This window comes from Musa acuminata, chromosome BXJ2-6 (assembly GCF_036884655.1).
Source record: "Musa acuminata AAA Group cultivar baxijiao chromosome BXJ2-6, Cavendish_Baxijiao_AAA, whole genome shotgun sequence".
Classification (NCBI taxonomy): domain Eukaryota; kingdom Viridiplantae; phylum Streptophyta; class Magnoliopsida; order Zingiberales; family Musaceae; genus Musa; species Musa acuminata.
Genome location: NC_088343.1, coordinates 10795782 through 10821284, shown reverse-complemented (window position 1 = coordinate 10821284; position 25503 = coordinate 10795782). Strand labels below are relative to the sequence as shown.

The following is a 25503-nucleotide window of genomic DNA, read 5'->3' as shown; positions in this document are numbered from 1 at the left end:
ACGGTGACAATAACAGTTATGTTCTTGTTTTGCCTCCTCCTCTGTGTTGTGCCTTTTCCCTGCCTCTTGTTTTGGTGGTTCCAATTCTCCAACATGTGCAATATATTACATTGGAAGAAAAATATCATCGTATCGAAAATATAATACCTTCATTAGTTAATAATAATAATAATAATAATAATCGGTTCGAAGTCTCTAATGCATCGAACAATTTTACATAAAAAGGAATAATAATAATAATTATTATTATTATTATTATTATTATTTGTTGTAAGTTTGATATATTGCAAATTTCATGCGAGGAAGTTGACGTGTATCCGTTTCCGTTACGGGGAACACGTCGTCATCTCCGTCTTTCTTTTAAGGAATGCGGGTGTCAGGTAAAGGAATCGAAAAGAACTAAAAGAAAGCCCAACCGACGACAGGGCGGAGGAGCTCATCATCACCGTCTCTCCTCTCTCATCCCCCCCCCTCTCTCTGTCTCTCTCTTTCTCCCCGTCAAAGACGGCCACAGTGGCGGCGAAGAGGAGACGATCTTTCCCGCGCCAGCCTCGCGCCCTCAAGGCGCCTCTCTAGGGTTTGAAGAAGAAACCCCCAATCTTCTTGGGCTTTTCTGTCGATCGTCTTGGGGATCGCGGGGCGGGGCGGAGACATCTCGCGGGCGGTCGGAACGATGAGGGCCATGGAGACGCTGCAAGATCTGATCGAGGAGGCCAAGGTTCGGACGGTTTGCTGGGCCATCTGCGTCTTCGCCATCTCCTATTTCTTGTCGCGTACGCACTGCCTGCCTCTTGATATTTTTTGCTTCTTTGTCACATGCTTCGTTTCGGTCGAGGCATTACGGTTTCTCTTGAAATAGTTCTTGAATTGAAGCTGCATCTTGACATGAATGGTATGCAAGACGCAAGGGATTTTATGAAACGATATCTTTCTTTTCCGGTGCGCCATAGTTCTTGAACATCTGGGAGCCAGTTCATGACTGTGCTGGTTCGGGCACTCCTCGCTTCAAGAAGTAGAAATGCATTTGTACAAAAAGGAAACCCACGACTCGAGTTAGCATGTTCGTTCACCATGCGTCTCTAGTGCTTGTTAGTAGTATCATTTCTTTTTCTTTGAAGTAATTTCTCCGATGGTGGTGTTCTGGTTGTCGAAAAGGAACAAAGCGAGTGGCAGCGTTTAGGATATTGAGGTTCTTCTATAAGTTTTAAGAGACGTGTAGTGGCTGCATTTATCTTAGGCCAACAGAGCCTTATGACTGTTATATTAGGCGGTCAATCCTGGCTAACCTGTTGACATTCTGAAACTCTACTTAGCCAAATCTGTTGGTCTTTTTTGCACAAAATGCATTTACTCCTAACTCAGAAAGTTTTTGGGTTAATGCATGTAGACGTAGTTTTGGCTGCTTGACTATCGAAGAATATGCTAGTTGAGATGGGCCTTCACTTGTGACTCAGGAAGTTTTTGGTTTTGTACATGGAGGCATTGTTTTAGGTGCTTGACATTTGAAGAATATGCTAGTGCTTGAGATAGGTGAAGTGAGGTGACTGTATTATCTTCAGTAACGAAGGTGGATATCTTTAACGAATAGGTGAAGCATTTTATGGTTATAATTTCTCTTTTATCTTCTTAGAATAATCTTTCTAGTCCTTTTTTCTATCAACATATGGTTCCTTTAGTAAATAGTAGGATAGGTATCTTTTGTTAGCACAAGCCACCCATCAGGACTTGGATTTTGTGGCCCATGGCAAAGAGGTTGGACCTGATCTCTGTTTATTCTATGCTTCATCAGAGCTTGGGTTCAGATCTATACAAAAGTACAAAACCTCTGGATCCACAAAGAGTCTGCATGATGAGATTGATATAGACAACTAATGAAGCTAATTGAATGTAATCAAATTTTCATAGTAAGAAGGGTATTTTTTTGGTGATGATGATGGGGGAAGGACAGGAAATTATTAGGAAGCAATAATAGGGCTGTAGAATCGGTGTTTATGCCTTATATTCCATTTAGGACAGTAGTATAAATCTGATACCTTTTATTCATTGATTAGCTTTCCAAAAAGTAAGATCAGATAACAACACATGTATCATTTAAGTAACAGGTGAAGTCCAACATCAGTTAGGAGTTGGAGAGCCATTTTCTGAAAAGATCCCACAAGGTCCTCTCCTCGAGGTTCCCTTTGGGTTTCACCCCAAAGGATGAGATCATGCGGGCCGATGAAGTGGTTAATACCTCACGTGCCACCATGCCTGGGTTGGTGACAGACCTGTACTTCACTGACTTGGTGGATATGGCAGGTACATAAAATCTCGTGGATCTCCAACTAGGAGGCCTTGATAATGTGACATAATATCACAATTTAGAGATCCAAGGTTCAATAAGACCCGGCAAGTTTCTCTCTTGGATCATATCATGTCCCCAATGCTTAGTCCAATGATAGACATGTGCTTCATCATGTAACCTTAAAGGGTTGATCGTTTGACCCAGGAGCCCCAAAGGGTGTGGATTGTGGAAATGTGGAAGACTATCCTAATACGCCAAGGTCCTTTTCAGTTATATGCCTTCTTTTAAAACAGAAGACTACCGGGGTCCCATCTATCTTCCCTACGCATGACATGGGGCCACTTAATTGAGATGGGCTATGCCCTTTATGACCTCGATCAAATCTACTTAATTGGTGCAAGGACTCAACGTGACTAAAGAAGAAAAGACAAGGAAGTTCCACAAGAGGAGAAAGCTGAGGGGAATAAAAAGGTTTGGGAGGGAAACCAATGTGAATAATGAACAACAAACATAGGGAGCATGAATTTCTGAATGAGATTCTAGGTGGAGACCACTTAAACCCCGAGGGGAAGATTGACTCTCAGAGGGTCAAGTGATTATGCTAGAGCCAAATGAGGCTTTCTCCTTATAAATATGTTCAGGCGATACTTTATCTCCTTGCACATCACAAACTCTTTAACTTCAGGAACACATAACAAACTATGGTTGGGTAGCCTAGCTAGAGTGATAACGTAAGATTTCCTAAAGATTCAATTTTGCCTCAAAAATGAGGAAAATCTTCTAGCTTCAAGAACAAAACATTACAACAATGGACATTTCAAACACCTTGGAAAGAACAACCAGTGTCATTCATCCCAGAGATGACCAGCTTGTCGCATTGTCCCTTGGCATGTTGGCTTGATCTCAACTCTAGATATGGTGGGGACAATGTAATGAGAGGGTTTAGGTAGGCTTTCTAGATCATTTAAGGGAAAAGCAATATGTGGCATCTACACCGATGTATTGTCACATCACTGATAAGCCAGAATTGCATCACCAACATGGTCATGCTACAGTTGACCTTGAGCATAACCATTTGCCACAATCAACCATTTCATTCACCCATACAAGAAGCCTGCCACGAAGGCTAGACCATTATGGAGGTTCTTCACTGTAAAAGGTGACCTCCTCAAGTAAAAGCGGCATTGATTTTGTGCCTTATTCTTTAGATTCTCTATCTCTGTTGGTTCCCATACCTTAGATTAGGCTTTGACTTGATTGTTGGAGGACCCTGCCGGGCACATTTCCAAGCCATCGTCTCTGTTCTGTAGGACTCACCTTGGAGATTGCCTCCTTAGCAGCACAACACCTTGGCTTGATAAGTCTGATCCAGATCCAACAAAGCACATTGTTGCACCTCATTTGGAGTCATCTGGAGCCAATATAATTTTTTCTTTTAGTCTCATCTAGTCTGTGATGCTTTTGAGTCAATGTGATCGAGAAATCATTGGTTTTCTCTAAGTGTTTTTGGATGTTACCTATCTGCAGTAATTAAACTGAAATTACCTTTTAATGTAGACAGAGATGCTGATATCAGAAATTTTCACTCTGAATAGAATATCCACAAGATCACCTTCTCATGAATTACTAATGGTGCAGACAAGAAAGTAGTGCTATTCATATGAAGGACGTAAGTCATGTGTTTTTATGAGTTCCACAGATAACAAGCAAGAAAATGGGATTAGTTCTTATATATGAGTGTCTTTTTATCCTTATGCTGGGTCAATTTGAAAGATTAATGTGATTTTTTTATTTGTTTTATCTATTAAACATTCACATCAACTCAAAGATGATTCATGTTTCCAAATCAGTGCTTGAGGCAATACAAGTGACTTGAACGAATTGTTATTGGGTTTGTTCAACATTGCAAGCATGAATCACCTTCTCTTTTGCTACGGTTGATTTACGGTTTCACATACTTGATTTGTTATTTTTCCTTTTGCTATTGTGTGACAATGGAAAATTTCTTTTCATTATTAGCTATTATTGCTTGCTTTTCACAGATACAAGCAAATCGATGTGGACAAATGTCCCCATTTCTGTTCTCATACTTGTGGCCTTTCGTGTTCTTTCTTATGATGTCGAGCTCCGTTGGAGGGTGCGGCCAGTTCCTAAGCAAACATATTTGTCCCATTTGGAAAAGAAGCAGTTGCGTCTTGAAGATTCTCGCCTTTCTACTGTGGTGCCCACTTCAAGATGGAAGAGGAAATTTGATTCACCTCTTGTCGAGGCTGCTGTTGAGGAATTTATTAACAAAATTTTGCAGGACTTTGTCATAGATCTCTGGTATTCATCTATATCTCCTGATAAGGAGGCTCCGGAACTAATACGCTCCTTTGTGCTTGATGTACTTGGTGAAATATCAGGAAGAGTTAAACAAATCAACCTTGTTGACTTGTTAACAAGGTGATCTCAGATTACCTTTGCTAGTCATTAACAATTTCTCAGTGATTTTTTCATAGTTGTGTCTAACTAATGTAGCCTAGTTTTATTCCTGCAGGGATCTCATTGACTTGGTAGGGAATCAGCTTGACCTTTACAGGAAAAATCAGTCTGAGATAGGTGTGAATGTTATGATAACTTTATCTTCGGAGGAAAGGGATGAAAAATTGAAGCGTCATCTAATGGCTTCCAAGGAACTTCATCCTGCTTTATTTTCACCAGAAAGTGAATACAAGGTATAGTTATCAAGTTGGAAATGCATTCTTTTTTACATTATTATGTCAAGCAAGCATTGTTTCATGTATTGTTAGTTTCTAGGTACTTCAACGTATTGTTGGAGGAGTTTTATCCTTAGCCTTGAAACCACGAGAGGCTCAATGCCCATTAGTTCGGTGTCTCTGCCGAGAGTTGTTGACCTGCTTGGTTGTGCAACCTGTCATGAAATTTGCCAGCCCTGGGTAAGCTAATTAATATCAGAACTTGTCTATGGTTTTTTAGAATTGTTTCTTTAATTTTTTGAGAAGACATTGGAACGGGAATCCTCTTTTTGGTGTCACTCACCTTGCAGAATGTATTTTGACTTGTAACATTATCTTTTCTTTGTTGGTGCCTTGATATGATCGCCAATTATCCCCTCATTTTGGAATGGTATGCAGACAATTTTAGTAATAAAGGACACTTGATTTTCTTTATATGACTTAAGGAATTATGTACAGTGGTACGTTTATACACATGAAACCACAAATTTGTGTGGTCCTCCACACCAAGAAGCCTTCGCAGTGACTGGCTTTCTACCCTTCATATGGAAAAGGTTAACTTCATGTAACCACTACTTTTTCAGGTATATCAATGAACTAATTGAATACGTGTTTCTCAACAACAAAGATAGCAGCAACATGGAGGTCACATCTGATAGGTCGCTTAGACATTCTGGGCAAAACACTCAAAGTTGTCAATTGGGATTAGTTCAAAGTGGTGGGGAAAAACTGACAGATGGTTCTGAGCATAGCCACCCATATGTATCACAGAAAGATTCTCTAAATCATATACCGCCTCGACCAGCAGACTGGGCCATGGTGCTGGAGGCTACTACAAAAAGGAGAACTGAAGTTCTTGCTCCTGAGAATTTGGAGAATATGTGGACTAAAGGAAGAAACTACCAAAAGAAGACTGCCAATCTAATAAAAACAGGGACACCACAAAGATCTGTGAACACTACTCCAGGGTGCATAAACACTACTGTCCAAGCAGGCAGTGCAGGGAAGGAGTTAGCGACCTATATGAGTGAAAGTATAAAAGGTATAGATGAGAACTATATGGTTCACTTAACACAAGGAGTGGTAAACAATGAGCATCATGGTTCCTATGATCCAGAGAAGGGGCAATACATGGAGTTGGGCAACATTGATGGAAATGAAAAACATGCCAGTAAAAGTAATAATAACATTCAACTGAAACGTTCTAGCAGCACTCCTGATATGGATTCAATATTTAAAACCAAAAGTGATGATGGGACTAGTTTCAAGGAGAAATGTCACATAGATATTGCCAAGCATAAGGAAGCGCAAAGTTCCGATGTGGTTTCCCATAGTGAAGGATCCTTGCATCTTCCTAAGATCAAATGTCGGGTGAGAATTCTTTATTGTAATTTTATGTTTTCTTCTTAAAAAATTAATGGTTTAAATTGTTGTGGCAATTCGATATGAGAAAGCCAAAATAATGGTTTTAAGTGCTGTAGCAGCTGGTTAACACATTCTTTATCACAGTTGTACTGGCCTAGAACCAAGCTCATCATCACTGGCACTTTGTGCCAGGCCCAGATGGATTAGCAAATGCCTTAATACGCTGGTGCATAACTAGCATAACCTTGCGTGCAAGTTCAAAACCTCACTTCCAATTTTTCATGAAAAGGCTTTATATTGCTATAAATTCATTTGCAATATAAAAGTGTTATATAATTTGTTCACGAAAAAATTAACTATTGAGTTCAAATTTATCTCTATAAACCATAATAAATTCTGTATTACACCTATATGTTTCTTGATTGTATTGATCTTTTTAGCCTCAAATTTGGCAGGATTCTCCAATCAAAATTTCTCATGTATATTTACCTAATTATATATTAATCCAAAAGCTCCTGTTTATTTTATTCATATGTTCCTAGTCAACTTAAATGCTCTAATCTAGTATCTCAATAATTTATTAATTAAATATTGAAATTACCAATCCAATCTATCCAAGTTTTTTCTACCTTCCTAGGTTAGATTTGAAATTTCAAAAGCCCAGCTGCATGAGAACTTCCTCTCCTGCTAAAATTGTTTCAAATAATATCTGTAATTTGACTTGACAGCCCAAGGGTATATCTGCTTATTATGCACTTGCATCACAATATGGCTGGGGTATGGTGATGGCTCTACTTTCAGGACCACCTATAGTATCTTTGTGACTATATAGAAGACCTATTTCCACCTTAACTACTGACTTATAGTGCTTTGTTGTTAACTTATTCTTGGCAATCATTGGTGATCTTTGAGAGCGATATTTTTATCTCTTTATGTTCTTTGCTTGATCGTACTCATCAATAAATATACACTTTGCTACATTTAGCAAGTATTATTAGCATTCTTGGCTGAGGATTATATGTTACTACTGCTCTATCTTGTGGGTTGTGACAACTAAAGGGAATTTGTAAATGGTAAAGCAAAGGACTATGTTCGAGTTCTTCAAGCAAGCTTACAAACTTCTTGCAAATGTTAATTAAATTTTAGACTTCAAGTTCTGTGGCTTTTTTGGTTCCTTATGTTCACATTTACCCTGTACTTTCTCTGAAATCCCTTTTTTCTAGATACATTTATCCTTTCTTTGGTTGTCTAATAACTAGCTCTTACCTGCATAAACTATTGTGCACCTTTGCTTTGCAAAATGACACAGTTATTCATTTCATACTATGTGAATTGGTAGTTAAGCCCACTTATTGGCTGATATGGTTTGAGACTGTATGCAGCATGCTACGTGCTGGAATCTTAGTTAATGATATACTGACACTTGGCCCATAAAATATTTCTGCAGGTTGTTGGAGCATATTTTGAAAAACTTGGATCGAAATCTTTTGCAGTTTATTCAATTGCTGTAACAGATTTGGAGAACAAGACCTGGTTTGTGAAAAGAAGGCATGGTTTAACCTATGTGTCTTTTGGACAATTACTATTTTTATTGATGGAGTTTATTACAGTTCATAAATGATTCTTATGTTAATACATGATAGTAGATTGCCAGCTTGTAACAACATTTATAATATATTATTGAAGAGGGTCAATAATAACTAAGAAAGTAGATACTAACCTAAAATTTGCAAATCTTTTTCCTTTTTATATTTATTCTTTGAATTGCAGATATCGGAATTTTGAGCGTCTGCACCGGCATCTGAAGGATATACCTAATTATTCTTTGCATTTACCTCCAAAGAGGTTTCTTTCATCCAGCATTGATGATTATTTTGTCCACCAGCGGTGTATCCTTCTTGACAAATATTTGCAAGTATGTTTTATACCTTCACCTTGCAATCTGTTAGTTTGGTCTGCACTTTTGTCTGGACGTCTTTCCATTTTACTTTTGCAGGATCTTTTGTCAATTGCTAATGTTGCAGAGCAACATGAAGTGTGGGACTTTTTAAGTGTTTCTTCAAAGGTATGAGTTACATAGATACAACGCAGAAGTTGTCATTTTGGAAACATGTTTGTTTTAGACACTCCTGCATGTTTTCAAGATATTGATCTTTCTTTTTTGTTAATTATTCAACTTTGAAGAACTACTCTTGTGGAAAATCTACATCATTGGTGAAAACATTGGCAGGTACAAAAAATTTTCTCATTGTTGATTAGCTTTTACATTCCTCTCTGTTGTTGAAAGATTTACTATATTGTTTCATGATTGTGCTGTTTATTCTCTTCAGTTTCAGTTGCTCGTTATCTTCACTTTTCTAACAGTTGAGTTCTTTTCTTTTAACACTGCGCTAGAGCTTTGAACCTCTATGTTGGTGGCTGCACTTTTTTAAAGTCATTCATGCCATTTAAAAAAAAAAGTATTTATTTTCCAGTTCATTTGTGAAATTTTTTTATATTTGTATATATTTTTGGCATTGATTTTGTATGTCTTCAGTAACTTAAGTTAAAGTTGCTGCTTAGCAATGATGAACATGTAATACAATCTGTCCTTTCTTAGAGATTAGTATCTTACAATGATGAACATGTCATGCAATGATGAAAACATTGCTATCTTACTGTTCAAAAAGATGCACAGTAGATGAGGGTCTAAGAGACTTTCTTTCAAGGCAATCTCAGATTTTTTTATGCTGTTGGAGGATGGTTTCCAATAGATCTACAAATTGTGATTAGTTTCCTATAGTTGAGCTCACTCTGTTTTCATTTTCAGCATGTGTATGTGCAGTTATCCCGCCACATAACAGTGAAATATATATGATATCTGTCAAAGCTGCTCAGTTTATCAGAATGAGGGCCCGCTTCAAATTTTATTCAAGTTCTCTCAAAAATTGCAATTTGAACAATTGCTGTATCCATGCTTAAAATATTGGTTTGACTGGTACAATACCAACTTGTATTTATCAGTTTAACCAAGAACCGGCGGTGAATCATACAGCTTGACACTGTTGAGTTGACCACTTTTTCCTTTTTTTCCAGTGGTATCGAACAGTATAAGTCAGTTTATCACTTGGTATCTCGGTACCATACTGGTCGGTCAAGTTATCAAAACCAAGGTTTGCCGTTTCGGGTACTGAACCGGTCTCAGTGATTTGTTGGATTGGTACATGCCAGTCAGTACTGATGTACTGACACATGGTATGCCAGTGCATACTAGTGTTTCGGCGAGAAAGAACATGAGGGAGAAGAGGAAGGGGTGGTGGAGGAATAGAGGAGAAAGAAGGAAAAAGAGGAAACAGTGGAGGAGCAGCAGTAGCGGCAGCTTACCTAGGAAGCAACGGCATCGTTTGCGAGCCCTAATTTATTTATTTTTAATTTTTTTTACACTGAGTTGGATAGGGCCCCACCACTTTTTTTTATTTTTTGAATCAGACTGCCTGAAATGGGTGTGGTCCGTGTATCAGCCCATGCTCAGGCCGGTATGTACTGTCTGTACCTTACCATTTTGGGCAGTGCCAGCAGTCCTTGACCAAAACCATTGTTGATGCAGCAAGTAGTGGTTTAATCGCAAGTACATAGTTAATCTTTGCAAAGGTTTTGCCCTGCATCATGTAGAAGCCAACTTCATGTTATGACAGTATTCGTCAAATGATCTTTCTCAATAGATCAAGTTAAGCTGATGCTTGTTCCAGTTATCTCAATTGCTTTTTGTCATTTTGACAGTCAATGTGGATGATGCTATGGATGATGTATTTCGCCAGTTTAAAGGGTCTTCTGATGGTCTTACATTGAAAGTTGCTGGTACATCACCATCTCATGCAACTTCTCCCTCTGTCGCTGACAAGGTTTTGTCATCGTCCTGGAATCCAAATGAGATAAGTAAACAGATCTCTGGATTTAGTAGCATGGAAACTTCGCATAGCTTGTCTGAGGATGAAGCACATGATGATGACCGATCTACCGCTGCAAATAATGGATGGCACTCGGACAATGAGTTAAACTCGAAAAGTTTTCCACCTCGTGTTTTCAATCGCATCAAAGAATATTCAAGTTTGGAATCTCAGCGGATCCAAGAATCAGATAAGTTTGACAGGATTGGTTCGGATGTCTCAAAAAATTCATTAGCCTCTGATATTTTAGAAGATCCAGTTGGCATGCCACCTGAGGTGCACCTTGCTTTTACTTTTCTTTTTGGCATATGTTCATTTTTTTTGTGTTCCTTGCATCGCATCATCTGGCTTTTACTTGGACTCTCTTTAGTTGCTTTCTGTGTAAACTTATCAAATTGATTAGTATGTGCAAGCAAAATTTCTATGCAACATACAGAAAACAAAAAGATAGTTATATAGTATGAATTTTATATTAAAATAAGATATAAATGTGATACTTCAATGATTCGATAAGGTATTCATGTGCAGCACACCCTATTAATAAGCTAAACCTTTCTTGTGCTAGCTACCACTCTTCTTTTAGATCTGAATATAAATGGCAAAAGATTAAAAAGGTGAACGAGTCATTAGCATAACAATTATTACTCATTGAACTAATATTTTTTAGCATCCACTAAATACTGAAAATAAAGCAAGGCTCAGTTTACAAGGCTCTGGTTATTGTGGAGTCCAGGGAGGGTCAGCCTTACCCCTGCAAGCAGGGAGATTATTTTTCCAAGTTGAACTTTGATCACATACCCTAACATCAATGCACACCTTCTAAGCATTCACTGAATACCACCTGATATATTTTACAGCAGCTAATAGTTCTAAAAGTGTTCCAGTGGCAAAATGCAGGTAAAGATATCTAATGGGTATGTATTTTTGACATCATTTGGATAGGTACTTCATCCAAAACTTTGGTTATAAGGATTGACCTTGCAACCTTAACCAGATTCAAGCAGTGGAGTCCATGTAGTCTTCTTGAGCTTTACTTTTATTACTATTTTTTCAATACCAGGTTTGTCTTTTGCAGGCTACACAAAGAATTTTCTTTTTTCAAATCATGAGTAGTTCAAATTTTGAAAGTTTGACTAATATGGTGGAAATTTCTAGTCATTTTTCCTGAAAAACGGCATGGTGTGACACATTTTTTACTAGCTGTTGGTTTCATGATTTCTGATTCGGGGATTGATTGATTGCTGGCTTGTAAACCACTTTGCTTGTTTACAGTGTTATCTATTCACCGTTAGAAACAAGAAATAATATTTTGTATCTTTGTTGACTTATTACCGTAAGGGTTTAATCATCCTAGTTATTCTCATATGTGTTTTCTTGCCTATTTTTTCAGTGGGCACCACCAAATGTGAGTGTTCCAATGTTGAATCTGGTCGATAAAATATTTCAACTGAACAGGAGAGGTTGGCTAAGGTGTGTTTTACATGGTAATTACGTGATTTGTTTCTTCTAATGAAGATAATTAAATCCAAATCCTATATCTTGCTCATCATACTAAAATTATTATGTATCTTATATTTATTGAGATAACATTGTCAGCATGCCTTAGTTTTATGTAGTATTTGTACAGGCATTTATGTAGTATTTTATTATCTTGACTATGTACAAGCATAATCAAGATTTTTAATCAAAGAAAATGGGAAGTGTAGTTGTTTTATTATTGGTTATTAGAAGTATGGCTTATTTATGGGTCTGCGATTACTTGCAACTAAAGAATTAATCATTTGACCATTCATATCTATTATTATCTCTTATTATGTCATAAACCTGGTGAGACATTTAGTAAAGCATTGCTGTGATGAAAACCTTATGTTGTGAATTAATATCCCTAAGAAATTTGGATCTAGAGTCATAAAACACAGAGAGCTATGAACAAGAAATTGACTCGAATGCTGATTTCACCCTATAACTGTTTTAAACTTATGGCAGCATGTGAAAGAGTATTAACTTCAAAATTATGCAAAAGCTTCATGGAAGATACGGAATACAGAATTGTGCAGTCATGCTGGTGCAACCAAAGAATTTCATTCCTATATAATTCTTCTTTTTCTTATTATAATGTACTCTGTCACCATTCAGTATTTTGTCGATACGTTTTCACTGAAATGCATATTTGGAATGATTATCCTGCTCCTACCTGACTTTGACTATAATGAACTCTTGCTTCCATGTATTTTGCTTATTCATCGTATGGATGTTCTTTCCCTTTCATCTTGCTGACTACCCCCCAATACTTGTTGTGTAAGGACATTTAAGCATCTTACTTTGTTCATGGAAAAATTCTGCAACTTAAGTCATTGTGGTAGAAAATTTCAAGCTTCATTATCTTGAAGGGCAAAATATTAACATTGAGCCCTACCTATTTCTGCAGAAGACAGGTATACTGGATTTCAAAACAGATCTTGCAATTGATAATGGAGGATGCAATTGATGATTGGATATTAAGACAAATCCATTGGTTAAGGAGGGATGATGTTATTGCTCAAGGAATTCGATGGGTTCAAGATGTAAGAGTACAATTTTTTTAAAGATATTTTTTAGTATTTGGTATTGTGTTTTTCCAGTTTGGAAACATCTTTTTCTAGTTTAACAATACCTATCCTCTAGGAAATACAAAGTCTGTGCCCTTTGTGTCCTTTTTTGTAGTTTAGTTTAACAACAACAATCCTCTAGATAAAAAAAAAAGTGCCTGAGCCCTTTATTTCACACTCTTTTGGATGCTAAATACATATTTTTTGAATTGACCAGCTTGATCACAGAGAATAAATTGAGGGAAAATTGTCTATAAGATACTATGAACATATTAAAATAAGACCTATAGATGTTGTTAGACGATGTGTATTGATTAGTATTAGTGGTGCAAGGTGAGATTGAAGGGACTTAAGAAGACTTTACTTGAAACAATAAAGCAGATTTAAATGCTTTCAATTTTACTAAAGATGTTGCCTTATAGTGATGGTAAAAGATCTACATAGCCAACTTTAAAGAGTTGGGACTTTATGGCTCATCGTTGTTGTCTCTTGCCTCATATATCACTGGTTGCTTATATATCTATGATTCTTCTTTTTCTTTATATATTTAGATATAATTTAAAATAAGTATAAATAGGATAAGAAAATTTTAATTTACTTTCTACGGTTTAGCTACCAGTTTGTTGGCTGATATTCAGCTGCCTACTTCTACATATGTAATCAAATGTTTGGATTTCCTTTTTCATTGCTACTTCACTTCCAAGCAGGTTCTCTGGCCTAATGGTACATTCATCATTAGGCTTGGTAGCAGTCAAGGGGAGCTTGATGATTTTAATATTGATCAGAAACCGTCTCAAAGTACAAGTGGTTCTTATGGTGATAAAGTCACTAGACCAAGCTCTTTTGAGGCCCAACTCGAGGCAGCTCGCAGAGCAGATGATGTTAAGAAAATGCTACTTGGTGAGACATTGTTTCCCTGCAATTTGTTGTATGATGCTAGCTCCTTTTGTTGCATTCCTTGCTGATGGATTATAGTTGACATGTCTGTGACTAATTTATGACCACACTGGTTTGGTTTCTTCTATTGTTATTATTGATGCATAAATTTCTGCATATAACTGTTTAAAATTAAAGCTTGAATCAGCATTTAACGTGGACATGCTTTATTCTGATGTTATATCCTGTAGTCCAATGATCTTTAATGTTGTTAAGAATTTGCTGGGTAATGCTAATTTCAGCATCACATGTAGCACCAAAGGATAAGTAGAAGCACTAAACTTCATGCCTTAAGCATTCTAGAGTAAGAGATGGCTTTTCAGTCTATTGCTTCTTGTCATTCTGATGGATTTCATATGGATGCTTTGATTAATAAGTTTACAATTGAATATAATCTGCTTGATGCATTTATCTTTGTGCTTTTAAAAATTCAATAATTCTTGTCTTTGATGTGTTTGTAGCATTGTGTCGAAAACCAATTCCTTTATGGTTGTGGACACTTGAAGAAAATGTTTTTGGCCTTCAAAATTTTTGCGATCACTAATGAATAAGTTAACCTTGATGCACATAGTTAATATCATGGTCACTTGATGGACACAGTTTAAGGGCACAGTTCATTCAATCTTTTGGATGAGAATGAAATGTCATGCATGGGGGGCAAGGGATTCTGAAGCCATGTTAAGATCTTAGATCTCCATTTAGGAGGCCAATTTTCTGAGCAAAATAGAAATTCATGTATGGCTAGTTCGACTGCCTAAAATTTTGATCATTTGAATATCAAAGCATGTCTTATTTATAGAGCAAGTTTTGTACCAGCAAGTACTAGGCGTTGGACAGTTCTGTTGATTTCTTTTCTCCACAACTGCTTTCTCTGATATACCTCCTCTTTGAACACTATGTTGCAAATCTGCTTTTAGAACTTTTCATGTGATCTGAAATAAACAATGTTGTATCTGAAGTTGGTTTCTTATTAGCTGGTTTTCCTGCCGTGGCTGTCATAGGATGCGAGATGCAGGTAAACTATATTAATTGCCCATGTGTGGAATAAATTTACCTCAGGGCACTCTCTTGTGAATCGCAAAGACGCAAACAATCATTGATCAATTAATAGTTTTTGGGATAGCTCAGCCTTCAAATGCAATTTATTGGCTCCTGAATTTGTTGAAATAATTAATACACTTCGGACGCAAGGGATTTAATTTGATTATTCCTACTCTTATATTCTTCTCCTTTCCTACTTATTGATTTCTCCCTGTCACAATCATATAAACATGATTTTGTCTCTTCCTTTCTCTCTTGTCAATAATGCTTTTCTTACTATTGCAAATTGTTTGTAGAGTGTTATCCAAGATTTTCTTGTAAGACTAGGCCTCTTGAATTTTCTTCCTTTTTTATTCCACATATGACACGGCAGGAAATTTGAGATTTGATACTCGCTTCTCCTTAATGACACTTGAGTGCACCTAAAAAGATGACTTTTTTGCTACTGCATTAATGTTGTCTCTGTATAGCTTTCAGTTGGCTTGGTGTGCTCTTGCTGTAAGCTGTCAGATTGTAACCACCATGGTCTTCTCTTTTGTGGTCCGATCTTTAACTAATGTGTGCCTTTTCCTGATTTATTTCACATCTTTTTTCTTTGCATTTGGTCCGATATTTTTGAGTTTCCTGGTTTAGTTTTTAATTAACAATACAAAGTTTCAAGAATCACAAATTTACAAGGTCGATGTTTTCTGTATCTCCTGTATGAGATTAGGGGCATTAATTTTCTTTTCTTTTTTTCTTTTTGCCTCGAGCATGGATTCTAAGCACGTCTGGGTTTAATTGGTGGATGGCTGTATCTAACAAGTGACAGAGTAACATTCTAGAAATTTCATAATAGAAGTTATTCATGAAAGAAAAGATTGTGATTAGGTTGGTTGATCTCTATGTTCAATTTTTGTGATTTCTACTGAACAAAAGGATTCTTTTCAGGTGGAGCTCCGACAGCATTAGTCAGCTTAATTGGATCAAATCAATATCGGCGCTGTGCAAGGGATATTTACTATTTCTCTCAGGTAGGTTCATTCAATCTCTCTTATATAATCACTGGTACATGGGGACTATAGACTTGTATCTTCACCTTAAAGAGTATGTCTGTGTATGTGTGCAGTCTACCATCTGCATCAAGCAGCTTGCATATAGTATGCTGGAAATGGTGCTTGTTTCAGTCTTTCCAGAATTAAGTGATGTGATGCTCGACATTCATGACAAGGCACGTAAACAGTCCTAAGAATGATCAATGTGAGTTCTGCTTCTTTTCTTTGCTGCAAGTGGCATGTTTCATACCATCCACGTAGCTGCCACCAGACCTCAACATGCAGAATCATCTCCTAGTTGCAGTCTGGTTCACCAGAGTTATGCTTTTTCTTTGTTCTTTTACACTCGGTTGACATTTTTTATGTCAACTTTCTGCTTCCAGGAAAGAATCTTGAATCAGGAAGTTGCCATGTATATTAGGAATCCTCTTAACGTTCTGAGAGCGATATGATAAAGAAATAATCCTAGAAGATCTTTGTATAGGTAGGATGCCTGTTACTCCTGTTGTAAATTGCTGAGACGGAGGATCCAAAGCTATTCTTTGATTGCTTTCAACTTGCTTCCTTGTAAAGCTTTTAAGAACACATCATTAACCTTATCTTGTTTTTGTGCTAATTCATCGGAAATAGGAAGGCGTCTACGCAATTGCTACCGAACGAAGGGGCCCGTTTTGGTTCCCATCACCTTATCTACATCCCGCTGCTTGGCTACAAGTTAAGAGTCAAACTGCATATGTTTCATATGCTTCAATTTTATTATATGCATTGTTTTTAACACAAATTTCAATTTTATTATATGAAGTGAGCTCGAATTCTCTCCTGCACTGCAATTGGAATGCGTATCCGAGCCATGTCGAGGTGAGAAGGTAATTAAAATTAGCAGAATGATCCTCCTCCAATAGAAATCATAGAATATTTTGCGTGCGTGTCAACTAGTAGCATTTGTACGGTGGGAGATCGATGGTAAGACAAGTCGGTGCCACTTGATCATTGCCGCGTGACCGGGTTGACCAATGGGATCGTGTCTTTCTTTTATACCAAAACCCCCGGCTGCTTCTTTCTCTCAGAAACATGCACCATCCATTTCCTTTACTATTACCGTATATAAGAGGAATCCTCTTTCTGTTATCGTCATTAAATTCGATCTCCCTCGCTTGATCTCTCCTTCCGTCAGGCACCAAACATCATGGCGAACTCCTCCCGTGGTAGCCGCGACACCTCCGGCGGCTGCTGCTGCAAACTCCTCTGCAGCCTTGTTCAGCTAGTCATCTCCCTCGGCCTCGTCGTCTTGATCTGGTGGCTCATTTTCCACCCTCGCCTCCCCCGGGCCTCCGTCCAAGAGGCCCAGCTCATGTCGTTCAGCCTCGCCGACAACTCCACCGCCCTCCTCTTCAACCTCACCGTCGGCCTCGCCCTCCGCAACCCCAACAAGCGCGTCGGCATCTACTATGACTCCTTGGTGGTTGCCGCCCTCTACCACGGGGTTCTGCTGCAAACGGCGCCGCTCCCGACCTTCTACCAGCACCGCAAGAACACCACCGCGTTCCGCCCGGAGTTCGGCGGCAAAGCGACCGACGCCGGCTCCGTGGCCGTGTTCTACGGGAAAGAGAAGTCGGAGCAGAAGGACTTTAACTTCGAGGTGAAGCTCCGCGCCAGGATAAGGATGAAGGTGTGGTTCATCAAGATCGGCCACTTCAACCCCGTGTTCGACTGCAAGGTGCGCGCCCTGGTGCCGCAGGACGGCGGCATGTCCGCCACGTTCCGGCTCTCGGAGTGCGACCGTTGATCCACCGCCTTGTGATTTCCCTTGGTGAGGGGAAGCCATTCATCTTTCGTTCTTGTGTTGTGTCGTTGGCTGCAAGAGGCCATGTGAGGCCGCGTGTTGTTTGGATCTGTTTCCGTCTTGCTTATGATATCAATTCATTGACTCCTCCGAAGTCGTTCTTTTTTGTCCATGAGAACACCAAATGCTTTTCTCTTCCTGGACCAGAGATTCCTCGAGCTGCAAGTCTCATCGTGAAAGCCGCATAATTTAATTTTTAGTTTCGATCTTTGATGCAGCTTTAACTTGTGTGTCAGGGTCCTTTTAACTTTAGGTTTGTTTGGGTCCAGAGATTCCTCTGGCATTCATGTTGTTAGACAAGTTTGGTTGATCTCGATAGGAAATGTTTACCCAGTTTGTCTTCTCCGTATTGGCCTAACCATGAACACTGACGAAGGTCAACCCAAGGCATCTGATATTAAAGATTTAAGGTCAGTTTTATGGATTCGTTCCTGAAGCCATTAAATTCCTCCCAAATGTTGTTGTTGTTAAATCTCTCTCTCTCTCTCTCTCTCTCTCTCTCTCTCTCTCTCTCTCTTCTTTATCTGTTTCAGTGATTCCACTGTTTTAGACTGCTTCCCCTGTTCGACAATGACTTTTAACTACTACAGGAAGAGGTCAAACTGCTAAGCAATTACATAATCCTTGGAATAGTCTTGCAAAGTGATCGCTTTGATGGACTTTATTGTTGACACTGACACTGTAAAGCCAAACGAATGTAGATACATCGATACACGCAAGCAATGATAAGTGGACATCGCAATCCAACTGACCGTAGCTTTGTATCATGATGACTTGCGACCAAACCGACAATTTCGTTTTTTGGTTTTTTGGCTTTTAATTCTTTTTTTCTAATTTAATTCTGATCTTAATCTTTAAGCAATCTCAGGTTTCCAATGTTCTCATTTATTGTAGTTAGTTAGATCGACATTTTACGTATAAAAAATTATAGAATAATATAAAACCCAAGTTGAGCCTCCACTAACCTTGTTGTAATTCTTAATATCCCACTAAAAATGAGCTTAAAACTTATGTTAATCTCGTCTTTTTAACATTTGTATTAATGCTTTTGCTTTTTGCAACTTAAAACTTTTATCTTAAATATGTTATTTACTTTTTCCATTGGTGCTTCCTTTGCTACGCGGAATTACCGAATTAGGCTAAAAATATGATAAATAAGGTCGAAAAATTAATTTAAATTATAGATTAAAATAATTATAAATCCCTTCTTTATACTCCCTCCTTTTCTTTCTCCTCGTTCTGGCTCTCTTGCGATGGTGGGGGAAGCCGCCGCGGCCGACAAGCCCTCGGGGTCGCCGGCGAGCGGCGATTTCGTCATCCGCCACTGGCGGCGGTTCCGCCCGGCGACCAGACCGGTGGCCCTGGACGTCGGCCGCGCCTCCCCCGGTGATTTCGAGCGCGGCCATCGGACCGGATACACCAGCCTCCGCGACCTCATCGGCTCGCCTCCGCTCCCAAGCGGGGCCCTGTCCCCGGCCTCCCCCTGCGGCGGCGACGGGGGAGGGGAGATCCGGATCAAGAACCGCCTCGTGAAGCAGGCGGCGTACGCGTACCTCCAGCCGACACCGTCCGCGGGGGGGCACGACTTGCACCGCCGTCGCCGCTGCTTCAGATCGCTCCGGCAGGCCCTTGCGTTCCTCACCTGCGGCATCGCGGTGGAGCCGCTCGACTCCTGCATCGAGTTCCTCCGCCGCCTCTTCCGCCGTCCACGGCGATGACTCCTCTTGACCCCAGCGCTAACGGCGTTTGACGGCACAGCGTAACGCCCTCCAGGTTTTCTTCCCTTATTTCTCGCTCTCGTAATGATTTTTCCTCCTCACACAAATAAATAAAATATGAAAAAAAATAAATAAAAATATGAAAAATGGCTCAATTGTGGCACAAGAACATTCCGCCAATCACTATTCTGCCACTGTCTTTAAAATACGTGTTGATTGGACTCCGGTTATATCAGTACGTACTCGAGTGATGGTTAATTTTGAGTTCGGTAGTTAGTGATCGTCAGATCATGATCCGACGGATGTGTTTGCACCACGCTGTATTAAGAGATCATTTTCTTGATTCGAACCACAAATGGCAGAGGAATCCAGCCTCGTCCTTGACCGTGGTGACAATAAACGAGTAATTGTGTTGGATGGATGATTGGCTGGCGTGCATTGGTGAGGCAATGTCAGGAATGATAAGCCTTTACCGAGGGCCAAAGCACCGAGGACCAACGATGACATAGTCTTCATGTGTCGTTGTCGAAGACTTGGCTAGCCGGGAAGAAGAATTGGGCTAATTTCTGAATAATCTTTTCTTTTTAGATTTTTTATCGACAGGTTTTTTTTTTTGCATGTTTTTTAATAAATATTTCTCATTTAGCATAATTCTTGAAATATCTTTTGATAAAATAATTGGAGTAGTACGACTGGATATACCATATGGACTGATTCATCACAATCTCTTCCTTCACGTTTCTTGGTCTTTGTTTCATCATAGTCCAGTGCTGACGGTCAAAATTGGTTGCTTACTGTTAGATTTCCGAACCAGGTACTTTTAATCTTTTAAATGTTAGCATACTTGTAGAGAGGTTTTTTTGAGTTATGTAATTGAAATATGCTCAAAGTGGCACGTTACTTTTGGATTGATATCGCTGTGATGTATGCCATCATTAGCCTATAAAATCAAGTGCCTAAAATTGGAACACTTTTTTATCCACAATAAGGCTGTATGACTGCCTTGTTTCTCATGCCTTTTCTTTTTGACAATACATTACCTTTGCCATACACTTTGTACGAAACTTCTTAAATTGTTTTGAATTTCATTTGATCGTGCATTCTTCATTGCACTTCGTTAGATCAGATGTAATCAAGTGTGATTCTCTCCCTAAATTTCCAGCAGATGCCTTTGTTTGTAGGATGAACTCGAACGAATTTGGAAGGTTCGGGCCATGCAATTCACAACTGGAAGATGGCCTAGACATTTTCAAAGATTGGGACGGACCACCAGATTCAATGAATTCTTTCATCCTGGGATCTTGAGAGAAGAATATACAAAGTCTAGGTCAGGGATAAAATGATAGAAGGGGTTTTTCTGCTACTTCATTTCGTCCCTTGGTTTATAGTCATGGAAGGTAAAGTTTTACTGATGCACATGATAAAAAGAGGGGTCAAGGTGTTCATCTAGTAGTCATGACAAGTGATCCTGATGAAGAAGAAAATGATCGATGATGTGAGCTTGGTATAGACACATTGAACGTCACGAATAACTGTGATGAGTTTGGTCTTTACAAACCTGATCATGGTTATGAGTCAGAGTAATGAGAACGAGGACGTCCAGATGGATAGCACTTATGGTTCTATGGGTAGAAAGACTTCCGGATGGATAGCCCTTTTGGTTCTATGGGTAGAAAGATTTATTGATAAAAGAGAGGGAGAGAATTATTTGAGAGAACTTTTGGCTAAGTCTAACAGAAAGAGGGAGAAGTGTTAGAGAAGAAGGAAGACTATCAAAAATATCTGGACCCAATTCACTTGGATCACCAGATAGGCACCCGATGGTGTCAAGACACCAAAACAAGGTAGAAAGGAGTATCATTCTGGGGAAAGACACCCGTCCAAGCTTAGTGAAGATTCTCTATGGATGAAAAGAAGCAAGCTATAATATGGAGCAATCAAAAAGATGCTGGGAAAGGGCAATATAGGATATCCGCATGGCATCATCTTCTTAATTATTTTTTTTGTGGTTTATTTTATTCATGTTTAAATCTTTAAATTGTAATGTTCTATTTTCTGTTTACTGCCAGGTTGACTGGGAGAGCAAGGTTTTTAATTTTTAAATATGTGGCCAATATCTAGCTTTAAGGCGAATTCAAGTATCAAATATTACATAGAAATCCTAGAACATGCCAAACTAAGATACAGAATGGTACTGTCACTTATTACATATTTGCATGTTACACAATAATAAGCAAATGGGTGTTACAAGTACCTTATATTACATATTAGATTCTATGATAATTTAGATAAAGATTTATATATAGTTGAAAAATATATATTAGAATCAATATATTTTGGCCCATCCAAAAACTTGTTCCTTGTTCTTCAGCTGTCTGGTACTGTGTGATGGTTTGATACCCTGTATCTGTTTATTAAAAGATTCAGGGATTTCTCCAGAAACTATCAGCTTTTGTGGAGTGAAAACCAAATAAACAAACAAGTACTGGTCATTGTCGCAGGATATCAGTTTTATAAAGTGCCGATCTCTGGTGAAAGCTTGTGCCAATTCTTTTCCTTATCGAACCCTTTTTGTTGAGTTGCATGTGTCAGCTTCGTCACACAGGACTAGATTTTGAAGTGTGTTGTGGGCTTCCATATTTTCTGCTCTGCTTTGACAAACTTATGATCTGCCAACTCTGCTTCAGAACTTGGAACTTGTATTTCTGCATCGCTTGGCACGTCTTTGTTGCTTTCAATGATATAGTTTAAACTTTGTAAAAGGAAAAGGAGATGAACAAATTGTTGATGGGAACATGAAATGCCCAATATGATCCGGATGGTCATAGGGGGTTAGATTTGAGTGTCGTGATAGGACTTACATCGGTGCATACAGAAAGCAATTTGTTTTTTGTTTTGTCTGTGTGATATCTGTGCTGTTATTCCTATATCAGTGCATTTAGAAAACAGTTCTTCTTGTTCATGCTTCTCTTTGCTCGATGACATCTGTTCTAACACCTGTTTTCTTCACTTTTGTTTCTTCAGATATCAGAATAAAATGCTGCCGCTCAACGTGGGAAGGAAGCTCGAATATGGCAACGGTGTGATGGGCGTCGCATTAAGTGGTGCAATTACGTTCCGTTGTATGCATTCAGAGACGAAGCAAATGGTTGACTGGTCAAGACGAAGAGGTGAGGGGTGGAAATAAATGGCATTTATCATCTGACGTAGTTCCCCACTGTTGCATTAAATTGATTTTTATGGTGTTCCAATCCAAAGTAGTCTACCTTTTCCATATCCCCCAACTGCCATTGCCCCCAACCCTCTTCACTTTGGAAGCACTTAGCCTAACCATGACATGCATCCACTCTATTCATGCACATTTAATCATCACAGTACTGAGTTGATCCTTTGTGTCCATGTTTGCATCATCTTTAGCAGGAAGAGAAGGGGAAACAGGAGAGAGAGAGAGAGAGAGAGAGAGAGAGAGAGAGAGGACGAGACTGGTTCAGGTTTTCCTGTTGCTGCAGAGGAAGTCGAGAAGAACGGCGTTTTTGCACTTGGGGCAGCACTTGGGGTCCTCCTCGGGGAGCATCACGTACATGAGGCATCGGGGGCAGGCGGCGAGCACCATCGACGTCGCCTCGGGGCTGGTTTGGCACGGCAGCCCCTGCTCGGTCTCCGACGATAGGCACGAGGAGGATGACGACGACCCACGGGGGGAGTCGACGACGGTGGCTGCCCTTCTTGATGCGTCTTCCCTCATCGGCGGCGCAAGGTTCAGCTTCAGGTCAACCTTGTGACTCTTCCCATGGTTGCTGCGGCGGCTCATCCTTGTTCTCTGCAGGCAACCATATAACAGCAGTAGCATCGGAAAAGCTATCATGTGCATGGTAGACACCGATGCATATACCTCAGAAGCTGGAGGAGAGGCAGCAACCTTGAGCAGTAGAGAAGATTGACGACGAGTGGATCGACGGGGAAGAAGAGCAAGGGGTGGAATCTCCACCACTACGCGTGCACGCCGTTTACCAGTGTTGTGGTGGGGAAGATGAGCCTCCGATGCCATTTATATAAGAAGGATATGTATGGTATTGTTTTGTGTGTGCCCGCGAGAGAGAGGGAGAGTAATGGCAAAAAAGATGGAAACCATATTGCTCGGTCAGGCGGTGAAAATTTGGAACAAAGAGAAGGGGTAAGGGGCAAAACAGAGAGTGCGCGGGTGAAGTGGGGCCCGCACGACTCCGTGAGTGGAGAAAGTTCGCGGGTGAGAAAAGCTTGTGACGTTTACAGGGCACATTAAAAATAAGCAACAAGGTTGACCGTGCTTCTTTACACCCTATTCATCTTAGATTTGTTGTGGTGCATTTTGTATCTCATATTGTTTTCCAACATTGACTGCTGCTGATGTCGACCAAAGCTTTTCACGGTGGAAACATGATGGTGGTTCATGGTGGCCAAATAATGGCTTATTTGCTCCAATAATTTCTGATTTGATGGCATTAATTGGTGGCAAGTAACTCAACATGGCTCCCGAGAGAGAGGACAGCTCGAATGCTTTCCCCAAAGTCTCCGTGCATTATGGAGACATGTCTTGATGTGAAGTGCCAAGGACAGCTCTTTACCCACCATGGAAACATCTTGTGAGAGCTTCTAATGTCCCTGCTGGGTTATAGATGAGAAACGGAGGGTCAAATATTGGTGCGCAGTCAATGTTGAATAAAAAGGGTCTAATGTTACCAAAGTTTATCGCGAGTAATTTATAACAAAGAGGGGATCCATATTCACTCATTCATATGATTAAAAAAATTATTATGAAAAAAATAATTTTATTTATTAAGATAATATGTATTTATATAAATTACGAGAAAGAGAATTTTTTTTCAATCGTATGCTTAAATCATGTATATTCAAATTATGTACTTAAATCTATGATTAATTCTTAAATCATAAATTGACCGAGGATTAGAACATGTAAAGATATAAAATTATCATTTCATATTTGTCTATATCATAATCTTCTATAATCTTTTATGATAATCCCATAAGATTGAGCTCCCATTAATAATGTCAATTTTAGATTGATCGAATTGAAGAACAAGAGACTTTGTGAGTTAGCCTACTAGTTGGTGTGAAGTATGAATGTAAGAAATATGTAATTGATGTCTAACAATTTGATATCTAATAAAATGAAAGTCGTTATCAATCTATTTCATGTGTGAGTGGAATACTGGGTCAATGCATAAGTAGGTGACACCGACATTATCACAATATATTATATGAGTGAGTTGGGAGGTGATATCAAGTTCGTGTAATAGATTAGTGATCCAATTGAGTTTTGCATTAGTGGTAGTGATTGCTCGGTATTCAATTTCAATGGTAGATCTTACAATTATGTTTTGTTTTTTAAATTTTGAATCGATCAGATTTGTTCAAAGGAAGTGTGGGTTGATGTTAACATATAATAGAGTTGACAATGTCAACGAATATTAAAACCGAGCTAATTTCGGTATACCAAGCTCTTGAAGCTCGACGAAGTCTATAAATAACTTTTTATAATTTACAAATATGATTTGGGTACGAAGGGTGGAAGAAGCTAAGGGATTATTATATAAATACATCTTTAGTTAAAGTCTCATATAAGAAAGCATTGCTAACATATAATTATTATATATGTTAGCATTGAGTGATACCTAAACTTAAAATACGTCAAAGGGTCTTTGGTTTAACAACTAGATCAAAAGTCTATGTGAAATCAACATCTAGTCATTGGTAAAATCCTTTAGCTACTAAACATGTTTTATCCATCTAGGTTCTGCTTAATTTGAAAATTTTACTTACACCAGATGATTTTTTATATAAAGTAGATACAATTGTCTAGGTGGCATTATAGTGTAAGGCATCGTATTCCTCACGTATGGCTTTATGCTAGTATGAAGATTTTTGGACTTGGATGATTATTGTGGGTTCAAGTAAGCTCAGGTGGAGAGCTTGGGTAGTATAGAGATCAATGATTTGATATAGTTTTAAGATGTTATTCTTGAAGTGTAT

At 38.9% G+C, this 25503-nt stretch overlaps 4 protein-coding genes across 11 annotated transcripts; 3 read left to right on the top strand and 1 right to left on the bottom strand.

Moving 5' to 3' along the window:
* Positions 1-398: 398 nt before the first annotated feature.
* On the top strand, positions 399-16468 carry LOC103987685 (uncharacterized). 5 transcript variants are annotated; one of them, XM_009406060.3, is made up of 15 exons: positions 399-773; positions 4327-4729; positions 4824-5001; positions 5084-5223; positions 5607-6393; positions 7835-7935; positions 8158-8302; positions 8384-8452; positions 8572-8617; positions 10147-10589; positions 11704-11783; positions 12742-12877; positions 13609-13801; positions 15809-15891; positions 15987-16118. In XM_009406060.3, exons 1-15 carry the CDS (start codon positions 674-676, stop codon positions 16104-16106), a joined length of 3024 nt encoding a protein of 1007 aa, XP_009404335.2. In that variant the 5' UTR covers positions 399-673; the 3' UTR covers positions 16107-16118. The 5 variants fall into 5 exon arrangements, 3 of the variants coding, with proteins under 3 accessions (XP_009404335.2, XP_064968545.1, XP_064968546.1); XM_065112473.1 differs by having other exon boundaries at positions 8158-8452; positions 15987-16468; XM_065112474.1 differs by having other exon boundaries at positions 399-718; positions 8158-8452.
* On the top strand, positions 16004-17861 carry LOC135614764 (NDR1/HIN1-like protein 10). Of its 2 annotated transcripts, none has more exons than XM_065112475.1 (4): positions 16004-16117; positions 16543-16626; positions 16715-16778; positions 17087-17861. In XM_065112475.1, coding segments are annotated over exons 1-4 (762 nt in total). In that variant the 5' UTR covers positions 16004-16115; the 3' UTR covers positions 17699-17861. The 2 variants fall into 2 exon arrangements, with proteins under 2 accessions (XP_064968547.1, XP_064968548.1); XM_065112476.1 differs by lacking the exon at positions 16004-16117 and adding an exon at positions 16296-16396 and having other exon boundaries at positions 16715-16770.
* A 1116-nt stretch (positions 17862-18977) lies between these two features.
* On the top strand, positions 18978-23787 carry LOC135614763 (uncharacterized). 3 transcript variants are annotated; one of them, XM_065112472.1, is made up of 4 exons: positions 18978-19528; positions 20655-20870; positions 22498-22643; positions 22891-23787. In XM_065112472.1, the coding sequence occupies exon 1, from the start codon at positions 19009-19011 to the stop codon at positions 19471-19473; it is 465 nt and encodes a 154-aa protein (XP_064968544.1). In that variant the 5' UTR covers positions 18978-19008; the 3' UTR covers positions 19474-19528; positions 20655-20870; positions 22498-22643; positions 22891-23787. The 3 variants fall into 3 exon arrangements, with proteins under 3 accessions (XP_064968544.1, XP_064968543.1, XP_064968542.1); XM_065112471.1 differs by having other exon boundaries at positions 20639-20870; XM_065112470.1 differs by lacking the exon at positions 20655-20870.
* On the bottom strand, positions 22829-23521 carry LOC103987684 (protein GL2-INTERACTING REPRESSOR 1-like). Its single transcript, XM_065112469.1, has 2 exons — positions 23366-23521; positions 22829-23293 (listed from the first exon to the last, which is right to left on the bottom strand). Exons 1-2 carry the CDS (start codon positions 23519-23521, stop codon positions 22961-22963), a joined length of 489 nt encoding a protein of 162 aa, XP_064968541.1. The 3' UTR covers positions 22829-22960.
* Positions 23788-25503: the final 1716 nt, after the last annotated feature.

Bases quoted from the DNA above. Each gene is read 5' to 3' on its own strand.
- LOC135614763 (XM_065112470.1), top strand. From the start codon at position 19,009: ATGGTGGGGGAAGCCGCCGCGGCCGACAAGCCCTCGGGGTCGCCGGCG.
- LOC135614764 (XM_065112475.1), top strand. The intron at 16,627-16,714 runs GTTAAGAGTCAA...TATTATATGAAG, and splicing joins ATCCCGCTGCTTGGCTACAA to TGAGCTCGAATTCTCTCCTG. The intron at 16,779-17,086 runs GTAATTAAAATT...TCCTTCCGTCAG, and splicing joins AGCCATGTCGAGGTGAGAAG to GCACCAAACATCATGGCGAA.
- LOC103987685 (XM_065112473.1), top strand. From the start codon at position 674: ATGAGGGCCATGGAGACGCTGCAAGATCTGATCGAGGAGGCCAAGGTT. The intron at 4,730-4,823 runs GTGATCTCAGAT...TTATTCCTGCAG, and splicing joins CTTGTTGACTTGTTAACAAG to GGATCTCATTGACTTGGTAG. The intron at 8,453-8,571 runs GTATGAGTTACA...TCAACTTTGAAG, and splicing joins TTTTAAGTGTTTCTTCAAAG to AACTACTCTTGTGGAAAATC.
- LOC103987684 (XM_065112469.1), bottom strand. From the start codon at position 23,521: ATGGCATCGGAGGCTCATCTTCCCCACCACAACACTGGTAAACGGCGT. The intron at 23,294-23,365 runs GTATATGCATCG...GGTTGCCTGCAG, and splicing joins CCTCTCCTCCAGCTTCTGAG to AGAACAAGGATGAGCCGCCG.